The sequence below is a fragment of the Stigmatopora argus genome, chromosome 14 (genome assembly GCF_051989625.1).
Source record: "Stigmatopora argus isolate UIUO_Sarg chromosome 14, RoL_Sarg_1.0, whole genome shotgun sequence".
NCBI classification, from domain to species: Eukaryota; Metazoa; Chordata; class Actinopteri; order Syngnathiformes; family Syngnathidae; genus Stigmatopora; species Stigmatopora argus.
Window position 1 is genome coordinate 6,046,982 of NC_135400.1, and position 12,685 is coordinate 6,059,666.

Below are 12,685 nucleotides of genomic sequence, written 5' to 3' on the forward strand. Positions count from 1 at the left end.
GTCGGGACTTTTTCAGGGGTGAACTGTTTATGTTCCGGTATATGGGGAAGTGTTATCAAGATACCAACCCGGATAAAAAGTAACATGTATTCTCACGGTTCTGAAAGTTTAATTAAACAAGCAAGGTGAGTCTGTGAAACAGCTATTCCGCACTAATTTTATATATTATATTTTATCATATATATGTTTTCCTTTCTTGTTCATTTTCCCACTGTTATTGATTGATTATGCCATGGTAAAATACCCTTCGTCTTCTTCATTTTACATCATGACAGAATGCATAGAATGTCACTTGCGGGATGATTAATGAGTAGTTCACTGTTCCAGAGAGATTCAGGAGTCTGAGTTGCAGAAGTTTTACAACAGATTAGTCAAGCTTCTAGAGGGGAAAGAACATGGTCACGAGACTGTGGATTCCTTGCAAAGGCTGCACCTCATTCTCTCTGCCACTAAATATACGAGGACGTAAGTGCTACTAGTATTTATTCCAATTTCAGAATCTGCATTTTTACAAAGTGTATGGAAAAACGGCTTCCTCTTGGTTCACAAAATTACTATTTTTTCACTGCAATGTAAAGAAGATGCACTGCAATGTTCACTGTGTGTGTGTGTGTGTGTGTGTGTGTGTGTGTGTGTGTGTGTGCGCGCGCGCGTGCGTGCGCGCGTGCGCGTGTATATATTTTTTATTTAATTTATTTATTTATTACCTATTTATTTATGTCTAAAATTTATTTTCCTGTGTCAGTGTTCTCACCCTCTTTCAACTGCGACAGTGAATTTCCCGAGTACGGGATGAATAAAGTTATCTAATCTAAAATTGAATAATTTGATATTTTGCATTTAGAAAGACATGCATATTAATTTCCTCATGATCTCATCTAATTTTCTGAACCACTTTATCCTCACTAGGGTCGTGGGGGTGCTGGAGCCTATCCCAGCTGACTGCCAGAGGCGGGGGACACCCTGAATTGATGGCCAGCCAATTTCATGGCACAAGGAGACAAATAACTATTCACCCTCACACTTATACCTGGGTGCAATTTAGAGTGTCCAATCAGCCTGCCATGCATGTCTTTGGAATGTGGGAAGAAACCGGAGTACCCGGAGAAAAGCCACACAAGCCCAGGAAGAACATGCAAACTCCACACAGGTGGACCGACCTGAATTTGAACCACTGTGAGGCCGACGCGCTAACCACTCAGCCGCCAGCTGATATTGACCCAAATAATGTGCAATCCAACAGACCATCCTTTGGGTTCATACAGTATCTTAGAAATACCACATGCGATGATTTTTCTTAAATTTTTTCCCTTCAAAGTAACACATTTGTACTCCCTATTAAAACCATGATGTGGATGTGAAAATTGTGAATCAGGGCGCCTTATACGCGACAGATTGTGAATTCAACTATTTTAAGGGTGCGGCTTGTATGCGAGAAAATACGGTAGTCATTATGCATGGGTCTGATAAATCACTTTTTTTGCTTTGTTTTTTTTTTAACCAAAGGTTGCCACCCGAGCTTCAGAAGAAGCTTGTAACGCTTCTCTTTTCACCCGTGGAGCAGCTTCAGGTGCTGAGCTCAGCTGTGCTCAGAGAGACACTGCCCTCCCCAGGTCAGGCAGAAATATACAAGCAGGACAGTATTGGTCAGATAAATAGTCATGCAGCTGCTCTGCTTCTCTCTCAGGTATGCTTTTTTTCATTTTCTGAACTGCTTTATCCTCACTAGGGTCGCGGGGGGTGCTGGAGCCCATCCCAGGTGACTTCGGGCCAGAGGCGGGGTAGACTTGGTGGCCAGCCAATCACAGGGCACAATGAGACAAACAACCCAACTCACTCACATTCATACATTGGGGCTATTTAGAGTGTTCAATCAGCCTACCATGCATGTCTTTGGAATGTGGGAGGAAACCGGAGTACCCGGAAAAAAACCCACGAAGGCACATGCAAATTCCACACATGTGGACCAGGTATGCTGATGTCCAATTGAATAACTTCTTGTTGTCCGAAAGAATACTGTAGTTGGCTAACCTGATTAACTCCAGTTTCTAATTGGAAAAAAAAACATAACATAAACCACATCTCTCATTCAGAATAAAATCTAGTTCGGAAGGGGTTGACCGGATTGAAATATGAAAACATGCTTTTCTTTGCATTTTTCCAAGACGTTCATCTTTTTTTCCAAATGTGTTCCTTTTGTATTGTTAATGGGTGGTTCTTTTTCTTGGTTGCTTTGTCCACATTTTGCTTTAAACAGGCTGAATCCCGAGATGATTTGTCAGCTTTTTGCGGTCAGCTCCTCCGCAGTCTGGAAAACCGATCCTCAGAAGGGCCGACTTACTCATTTGCACATACCCTACCAATCGTCAACACCATCCTCACACACAGCCCTCAGAGTCTTACAGAAGGTAACAGTATAGCTTGTTAATGTGAAAAAATGACTCTTTCAAACATGCAGTTAGTATAGTAGTGTTGGCTCACATATGTAATTTTTCTCCCCAAGCCTTGACTTTTCTGCATTTGAATCACTACAGATAACATAACTCTCCTAAGTAAAAGGCTTGTTGATTGGCTGCGCTATGCAAGCACTACGCAAGGAGGCGGGGCTCCTTCAGGAGGATTTTTCACAGGATCCAGGTCACGTCAAGTACGTATATGATGGTGTTGCATCGATACTAGTATCAGTATTGGCACCGATATAGCACTCAAATGATGTCATCGGGGAGGACTAAGAAATAACATGCTGTTGCTGTGTGGCAACTTATCATTTGTCAGCTGCGAATTTAAATGTGTTCATCACCAGTGAACATGCAATGCATTGGAAGTGGGAAAATGGTAGCGAAAGAACATTCATTCATTGCCAACCGTCCCACTTCAAATGACTTAGACATCTATTGCTATTAATGTCAGCCACTGAGTAAATCGCAGATGCTTTGACATTGTTAAAATGATCTTTAGAAATAAGAGTTGTGACCTCATTTTAATGTCAATGCATTGAGTTAGACCAGAGGTCCCCAAACTTTTTCCTGTGAGGGCCACATAACTTTTTCCTTCTCTGATGGGGGGCCGGTGTCAGTTTGTAACAGAAAAAGTGTGACGATCGTAGGGGAGCTTTAAAAAATTATTGTTTTCCAGAAAGCCACACAACCAAATAACCCTTTCCAGGTTCTTTACAGAAAAAAAGTCAGGAAACAAATAATAACACTATTAATGAAATAAATAATAACTAAATAACCCTCTCTGAGTTCTTCACGGGAAAAAAACAGGAAATAAATAGAACTATTTATGAAAAAAATAATAACTAAATAACTCTCTCTGGGTTCTTCATAGAAGCAATGGCAGCATGAATGATTATAGGCCTGTTGCCCTCACGCCTGTGATCATGAAGTGCTTTGAAAAGTTGGTAGCCCGCCATATCAGGAATACAATCTCTCCCTCAATTGACCCTCACCAGTTTGCTTACAGGGCAAACAGGTCCACTGATGATGCTATTGCCATTGCTCTTCATACAGCACTGAGCCATCTGGAACACCCTGGGAACTATGTGAGGATGCTCTTCATTGACTACAGCTCAGCCTTCAATACCATAAAACCGGACATTCTGACTGACAAACTCTCCCACCTTGGACTATCCTCTTCAATCTGCTGCTGGATAAAGGACTTCTTGACCAACCGCCCACAGACTGTTAGACTTGGTCCCCACCTCTCTTCCTCCATTACACTAAGCACTGGCTCCCCTCAAGGCTGTGTACTGAGTCCTCTTCTGTACTCCCTGTACACCTACGACTGTGCACCCACCCACCAGTCTAACGCCATCATCAAATTCGCTGACGACACCACTGTGGTCGGACTCATCTCAGGAGGGGATGAGTCGGCTTACAGAGATGAGGTCAACAATTTGTCTTCGTGGTGCTCGGTGAACAATCTCACACTGAACACCACGAAAACTAAAGAAATAATCTTGGACTTTCGCAAACACGGCACAGATCTGGCCCCACTCCTCATAAATGGAGTATGTGTAGACAGGGTCCAGTCCTTTAAATTCCTGGGGGTCCACGTCACGGACAAGCTCTCATGGTCTACAAACACCACGGCAGTGGTGAAGAAGGCTCAGACACGACTCCATTTCCTCAGGGTGCTCAGGAAGAACAACTTGGGCTCCAATCTTCTGAGAACCTTCTATAGAACCACTGTAGAGAGCATCCTGGCGTACGGCATCACAGTGTGGTACGTTGGAAGCACGGCGGCAGACAAAAAGGCCATGCAGAAAGTGATTAACACTGCCCAGAGGATTGTCGGCTGCTCTCTGCCCTCACTTGAAGACATTGCCAGCCCGCGTTACCTCAGCAGAGCCAAGCACATCATAGGGGACCCTTACCACCCTGGTCACAATCTGTTCCAGCTGCTGCCCTCTGGCAGACGCTATAGGTCCCACAAAGCTCGGACAAATAGGCTTAAGGACAGTTTTTTCCCCACATCCATCAGACATCTAAACTCGCGCTAACATGCACACATTCCCTTCTGCGGCATATGAATAGATGTTTGGTTGGTGATCTGCCGCCTCCTAGCTGACTTGAAGGAAGGTAAGTGGCAGACAGTGTGCGGTAATCGAGAGGTAAGCGACCTGTATGTAATCGAGAGGTAAGCGACCTGTATCCACAACAGCGGAATGACAAATTACAAGTCCGTAACTTACACTTATTTAGGTCTTTTGCCGATTAAACGTAGCTTATGGAGAAGCACCATCAATTTCGTCACACGCAGTTTCTGCGTGTGATGACAAGTAGGCTTTTTTGTGTTGTGGTAATGACGACATGGCCTATGTCCGATTATTATTATTATTATTATTATTATTATTATGAACCAAACACAAGATTAAAACGTCCCAGTCTTCAAGGCCAAATAGGAAAAAAATCCAATAGCGTCTCTGGTATTTTTCAGAGGGCCGGGCCAAATGTGCTGACGGGCCGTATCCGGCCCGCGGGCCGTAGTTTGGTGACCCCTGAGTTAGACAGTATCACAATATCGCCCCTATCAATTCTGGTTAGGATGATGAAAGGTGTTTTCATCCTTCTGCCATGAATTGTAATGAGTAGACGGCCAAACCCTTTTGAGATCGGAGGGTGTCAGAGAATTAATGTATTTTTTTAAAATATTTTTTTATAAGGATGTGTGATGAAAATCGGTATTGGGAGCCAAAAGAATATTATCGGTCCATCTCTAGTATCTTACTGATATCAATATTGTTTTTCTTTTAACCTGCCATTGTCCTTATTTACCTACCCTTTTTATGTTCCGATAGCCGCTGCCGATAGCAGAGCTGGATGGGACAGTGTCAGGAGATTTCTTCACAGTACTGTGTGTCGGTCAAGTTTTCACTGAAGACCAGTGGATGAATGTTTACTCCTTTTCCATGCTACGACATTGGCTCCTCACCTTTCACTCTGTTTCTGGCGGCATCATAACAGACACTGGTATGAACTCAATATTCAAAGCAGCACACATCATGTCAGAGATGTCCAAACTACTGCATTGTAATATTTAATTTAATTTCCGTACACTGGTTGACAAGGCAGGAGAAGAGAAATTAGTTTTAATTGTTCGGATTGGATTGGATAACTTTATTCATCCCGTATTCGGGAAATTTCATTGTGGCAGTAGCAAGAGGGTGATTAGACAGAACAACAAAGCAAAAGCACAAAGTACAAAGCAAATCAAAGTAAATGGGATCATTGAGAATCACTAAATGAAATCATTAAGACAGAAAAGCAGCAAAAACACAAAACGAGCAAGAGTGGACGGAGCTACCGCCTTTTGTGCCTTTTGATATCCAATCTCACACAATCAGTCTTGTTTATAGCAAATGTTTTCATCCAAGCAGAGCAGAGGGACCAATATTTTAATACGGAGTGACTCCATCGCCATTACTGATAGATGGGTACTGGTCCAGCCTCCCTATGACAGTAGCTGTCGGGCCGTGCTATTTGCGTCAATACATGACGATCAGGCAGGCTCGGTCTAGTAGTGTAAAAACTAATTTATTCCAAGACACACTGCAACATGAACAATTTTGTGTAATCTGATACTGCCGTTCTCAGGAACAGCAACAAACGTTTGTGTAGTCTTGGTCAGGCACTCCATGCACTTCAGATTGCAATTGTTTCCTCTGCGTTCTGTTTCATGTCATGGTGACCTTGGAACAGATTTATCTGGTTTTTATTCTTTAAAAGGAAATGAGTTCCACTGCAACTTTTTTTTTACATTTGTAGGTGGAACTGCTGTAGTAGGATACACCAACAAAGATTAGTTAGAAGTTAGAAATCTCTGGTTCATAAAAACAAACAAAAAACAATTATATCTAGCATTTAGCCTAGTGCTGTTCGTTATGGAAACAATTTATATGCCACGATATAATACATTTTTAATTCATTTATTCATCTTCCACACACCTGGAGCCTATCCCAGCCAACCACAAGCAGCGGGCAACCTGAATTGGTTGCCAGGCAACCTCAGGGCATAATGAAAAAGCCACTCATGCTCACAATCACCCTGCCACCGCGTGAGAATTGAACCCAGACTGCCCGCATCAAAGTCAAGCGGAAGAACCACAGCACCTTCGGGTGGCCATATTTTTATTTGTTTATTGAAAAATTATGAAACAATTATGAAAGCTTTTCCACCATTCACTTATTTTTAAATTTACATTAAACAGACTTGACACAAATTTTAAATGTATCATTGTATATTAGAATTAGTCCATTCCATGTCAACGCACCATCATCGTTTTTTATGCCCCATAATGTCATGACCATTAATGTCTGTAGACTCTAATTTGCATCATGCAAAATATTGTTTTTGTTAAATCTTAGCATGACATTCTTACTTATTATTTTGCAACTTTCTCAACTTTAGTTTACATCTACTTCAAAACAAAAACAGATGTAAAAGAAGCTTAATTCTTATATTTTTTATGTTGTCATCAGTTAAGTTAACATAATACAATTTATTGAATCTCAATACGGCAAGGGATTGTGTTGCTTGTGTCTGTGTTAGATTTTCATATTTTCACTTGTATTGCATGCATTACTCACGTATGGTTGTCAGGAGGATGCAGTTAGCAAACTACCTTGAAAAAACAAACTTACCTCATATACTCCAGTTGTATAGGAAATTCCATCAAAGTGGCAAGTCAGTTCAAATTGGGTGTCATCCACTGTCCAGAATATGCATTTTATGCAGAGGAGTATATGGCAATAATGACGATAGACAGGAAAATGTGGGTACAGTGCGTATAAAGTTTTAAACTGTTTTGGTTAAATACGTATATCATCATATCCTACAGCATGAATTCAGCCTTTAATTAACCAGAGAGCATTTTAAGTCAATTTTCCCCCCTGAATGTCTCCTTTAATGAAGTTTAAATATTTTGTGGAAAGTAAGTTTTTGTGTTTTTATCATCTCCAGCAAGCAAGTTTCAGCTAAGTCTTTCCCTCTCTCATTCATTTTCAAATGGTAAGAAGTGAATTTGAGCGGCGCAGTGCATGTGAATCTAAGAATATCAATCCGCTAAATGTTCTCACAGCTTGCATTCAGCTTAAAACCCTTTGTCGGATCATTGATAACTTCAATTTATTGCACGAGCCAACCATAAACACCCGCATAACCTGTGATTCTCACTGCCTCAGGTTTATAATGACTGCATAATGAAAAGTTTTTAACTAATCAATCTAATCTTTTCATCCACTCATTTTAACCCCTTGGAGATCCTTAAAAACACACAAAGAATATTTCTTCTGTCTTTTTCCATCATTCTTCTGTGGCTTCCCTATTTTATGGTCAATCCGTTTGCAGTGGGGTGGTGGCAGCAAATGAACCCTTTTGTTTCTTTGCCAACCCTTCTGCTTCTAATGGATTGAACGTCAATCGCTGTCAATGGCAGTCGTCACATTTAAGGCTAAGAAAAATACTTTCTGAAGTTTATTTCCTTCGTTATATCTAGATTACAATCATTTTGTTTCATTCGCTGTTTAATTTCATGAGCCAATAATGTCTAAATTTAAAAACAAAATGTTTTTTCCCACTTTGTGTAGTGAATTTACAGTAGTTATGTGAAATTCAGAACGCACAAATAGCAGGGATTTCCAAGATAATAGTGTTGCATAGATACTCAATTTTGTCACTAGGCTGTGTGGTATTGGCCAATGGAGAAACTATGCTGATACCATGTTAAAAATGTTTTTTAACAATAATATTATATTATACTCGACTACACTACCATATATTCTTTTAATACTAAATCAATGCATACTTACTGACTGTCAAGTAATTGCTCCTATGGCTTTTATTTAATTCATTGTCAGTAATGACGCTAGACGTCCAATCCATTTGAAGTGGGAGGGTGGCAGTGAATGCTAGTCCTCCCACTTCAAATGAATTGGATGTCTGCCAATGATAAAGTCATCGAAAGCAGGAGGATGATTGGACGTCACACCATTGAATCTACTTAGGAAGGGCAGCTAGAGAGAGAGAAAAGCATATTGGCACTTTATTTTTCAGTACTCCCCGATACCGGTAATGTCATCTTAGTATCATATATGTATCAATACCAGATTTGTAACGGTGTAACACTAAACAATATTGAAAATTTGAATTCATGTAAACTCAGACTAGGCAGTCAAATTCGATCATTCTGATTCTTACCACATCAAACTCTTCACTTGATTGCAATTTTTAATACCAGTAAACTTCTATACCTGGCAAAAACACAATTTTGTGCAGATATCGATAATCATCTCAAGTTCAGATTTGTGCCACGCTGTGTTACAGATGATAGGTCAGAAATCGACGGGTCTGTGGTTTCCATGGTGTCCGCCACATCCTCCTCCAGCCGCCTGCTGTCTCCAAAGGAGCGCCTAAGAGAAAAGGCCTTCCAGTACTGTCAGCGCCTCATTGAGCAGAGTGATCGCAGTATGTAGGCACCACTGTCAGTGCATGTGAATGTAACCCTTTCATGCATGAATTATGTTTTTTTTTGGTTCTTTTTACCTCTACTGAAAATTCATAGTTTCTTCACCCTTTACAGAGCACTCATGCAACTCACCATTGGCTGCCATTAAAGGTGCTAAACAGCCAATACATTTTGACTACATTGGATTATTTTTTTTATTATTGAAAAAATATTTCAAATACTACATGAATAATCTATCAAACAACGTAATAATATGTTTTTATTTAGGCCTGTTTTTTAATTTTTTTTATTTCTTTTTTCAGTCACTTGCTTTTAAAGGTTAAGGGTGTCAACTTTTGTTCACTGTAGTGACCACTGTCCATAAAAGGATTAAAACTTGAATGGAATTAGCCACAGCCACGCTTTATATTAGTGATTTTTTTTGTACCCATTGTCTATTTATTTGTTGCGTTTATCCCAGCTGTCTTAGTTGTTTTTTTTATCCCTTTTTGATAATTTCACAATACTGTACATCTTTGTTATAAGATGTTCAAATTAATTTGCAAATCACCTCATAAGGCCCATTAACACATCAATATACTGCATTTGTGACTTGTTCTTTATCTTTTGACATTCTTTTGCCGCTTCATTAATTTATTTATTAGTTGGGGTAGGCTGGAGCACCCCCTGCGACCATTTTATTATTATAGAAGGTTTACGGGACACTTTAGGACATTTCCGCCCTAGGACAGTCCAAACATTTATATGGTCACAAGTAGGGAGAAAAAATAAGTTATATTAGTGGTCTAAAACTAATAATAACTTCAGCTACAAAATATGTGTGGAATAGTATAAAAACTAGCATATTATATATATTTAGTATTTTAAATTTGTATTTTCACATTAATTAATTTATTTATTTTATTTAATTGGCTTTCTCGATTAGGGTAGCCATGAGCTGAGATAATTTGTGGGTCAATTTAGTCTGTACTGGAAAATTGTGCACTGACAAAGGTGTTTGGAATGTAGCCTGTGATTGAAATGTGTGATTTCTTTTTTTTTAACTCATTAAATTTGTTTAATCAATGAATCATAATTAATCATTCCCATTTGCCAAAATGTGTTGAAAATCTGGGTGATCCAATTATATGATTTCTTAATATTGTAGGTACCTATTTAGCTATTAGATGAAGACATGCAATGTATCCTATATTGAGTGTTGGTACTGCTATACTGTTTAATTTTCAATCTTTGTCTTAGAGGCCCAGAGGAGAACAGATTCAGATCTACAGAAAGCTGTGAGCTTAACTTTTTTCTTCCTCACTTACACTACAAAGTCGCATAGGAGATATTCATATAGAATTACACTGTTACAGATGATTGTGCGACTGGTATTTTTCTCACTATGTTTGAAAAGCTAGTTCTAATGATTGTATTGCATTTGTTTCCTCCCTCAGTGTCTTGTGGAAGCAGTGTGTATCCTGGACTTTGTGTGCGTAGAGGATGCGCCCTTTGTATACCGGGTGTTCCCGTGTATAAAGGCACTGTTTGGCCGTCTCAACTCTGACTTATCATTCGCCAGAGTCCTGCTACCTGTGGCGCAGTTCTATCTCAATCATGGCACGTAATTATGCAACATTATCATCTTATGGGGACATTTGTACATCCAGTTGCCCTAGCGCTTGCAATTAATAATTATTAAGCCACCCAGTTTCTTCTTTCTGTATCATTAACGGATTGTTTACCTTATATGCTTGACCAGTTTAACAAATTTGCAATTCTTTAAAGGTTTTTAGTAGTGTTACACTGATACCATTTTTTAGCTCCCAATAACGATTCGGATCAGCCGATGCTTTATCTTTTAATACTACATTTCTGCATATGCACAACTGTATAGTAATTATTTCATGGCTTGTTCAGATACTGCTTAACTCATTAGCTAGCATTGATGGTGCTAGACACTCCATCCATTTCACATTTATTAGATGACTACTAGTGATAAAGTAATTGGTGGAAGTGTCCATCTTGGCCAAAGTGGGGTCTTATTTAGTTTTTTCCTCTCATTGCCTCCCACTGATGACTGCCATTCCTCCCACTTCAAATGGATTAGACTTCTACTATTGATGAACACATTTAGGTTAGGTTAGAACACATGTGTCAAAGTGGTGGCACGGGGTCCAAATCTGGCCCGCCGCATCATTTTGTGTGGCCCGGTAAAGAAAATCATGAGTGCCGACTTTCTGTTTTAGGATCAAATTAAAATGAAGAGTATAGATGTATATTAAATTTCCTGATTTCCCCCCTTTCAAATCAATAATTGTAATTTAATCTATTTTTTTCTGTGTTTTTAGTTCAAAAATCATTTTGTAAAATCTAAAAATATATTTAAAAAAAGCTAAAATAAACATTATTTTAGATCTATAAAAAAAACTGAATATTCAGGGCTTTTAATCCAGTTCTTTTAATCCATTTATTTTTTAAAAAAATCTAAATATTATATCTAAAATGGTCCGGCCCATGTGAAATCAAGTTGACGTTAAAGCGGCCCACGAACCAACCCGAGTCTGACACCCCTGGGTTAGAACTTCATTTCATCCCGTATTCGGGAAATTTCTTGGTTGCAGTAGCAAGAGAGACACAAGACACACAAGACATTGTAGACCTAGGTAAAAAAAAACTGGTGCCACACACAGGAAGTCCATGCAAATTCACAGCAGAAGGATGTGATTGGACTAGATCTGGAAACGTATGTCGGCACTTTTTTTTTTCTTAGTCCTTCCCTGTACCGATGACATCTCAGTGTATCGTATTGGTGCAACACTAGTTTTTAGATTATCATTATTTAAGTGAAGAGTACCGCCAACGTAACTAAGAGAAGCAGATTTCTCCCTCGGTCTATGATTGTGCCTGCGGTGTGTTGATTAGCTCATGGAGAATCTGTTCCTTAAATTTGGTGGTTGGTGCATGTGTACCTAAATACTTAAAAGCTCAAATTCATTTTTTTTGTTTTGTATAGGTGAAATGGCCGCAGTGGACTGTGACTGCGTATGGAATCTGGTGCTTGGTCGGTTCCCTGCCGAGCTCTATAACGACCCTTTTTTAGCACATGAGCTACTGCGCTTTTTGCGACTAAACCTCGAGGATGTGCAACTCCGAGTTCCCCAGTATATACGCAACTTCCCAAATTTTCTGAAGGTAAAAAACAGGGCAAAAGGTTGCAGTACATAATTGTAAAAGCATACTGGCTCGACAGCATTTGCCATGTGTCTTTCAGTTCTTAGCGTGGGACAGCCCTGCGGTGGTGGATGATTTTGTTGATCTTTTGCCCTCTTTTGTGACACCGGCTACTGCGTTGGAGCTTCTGCACAGTTTGTTAGACCTCCCCTGTCTCTCTGCTACTCTGCTCTTGCAACTCAGGTGCACATTTGATTGATGAACATCTTCCCGAAAATGTATACGGGTTTGTTTCAGGGCTAGTTTGTGCATGTTTTTTGATCCAGCATGTGTTCCAGGTCAACATTCCTTCCTATTTCTGATTCCGGAGGGCGTAGCTTGGCATTAATGGATGCATTCCGAAATCCAGCTTATCGAGGCTTGTTTCTTTTCCTACTCCGAAATGAAGCAGGGTCAGGTAATCAAACAATGTTGTGTTTTCATTCAAAATATTGTGGGTGGGAACTACTGTTGTAGGATGATAAAAAACTTTAACTCAATACGAAAAAAATGCTGATTATTTTT

The 12,685-nt window shown here is 39.7% G+C and overlaps 1 protein-coding gene across 4 annotated transcripts in view; it reads left to right on the forward strand.

Annotated features, from left to right (window-relative positions):
- The window catches only part of ap5z1 (adaptor related protein complex 5 subunit zeta 1), a 16,958-nt gene continuing 4,273 nt past the window's right edge, over positions 1-12,685 (forward strand). Inside the window, exons 1-13 of one of the 4 annotated variants that reach the window (XM_077618593.1) lie at positions 1-125; positions 328-465; positions 1,507-1,687; positions 2,258-2,408; positions 2,535-2,647; positions 5,303-5,474; positions 7,465-7,512; positions 8,827-8,967; positions 10,208-10,245; positions 10,405-10,567; positions 11,964-12,142; positions 12,222-12,364; positions 12,448-12,578. In XM_077618593.1, the coding sequence (XP_077474719.1) occupies positions 85-125; positions 328-465; positions 1,507-1,687; positions 2,258-2,408; positions 2,535-2,647; positions 5,303-5,474; positions 7,465-7,512; positions 8,827-8,967; positions 10,208-10,245; positions 10,405-10,567; positions 11,964-12,142; positions 12,222-12,364; positions 12,448-12,578 (1,639 nt within the window). In that variant the 5' untranslated portion in view covers positions 1-84. The remainder of the gene's footprint in view (positions 126-327; positions 466-1,506; positions 1,688-2,257; positions 2,409-2,534; positions 2,648-5,302; positions 5,475-7,464; positions 7,513-8,826; positions 8,968-10,207; positions 10,246-10,404; positions 10,568-11,963; positions 12,143-12,221; positions 12,365-12,447; positions 12,579-12,685) is intronic. The other 3 variants (XM_077618594.1, XM_077618595.1, XM_077618596.1) reach the window with 3 other exon arrangements.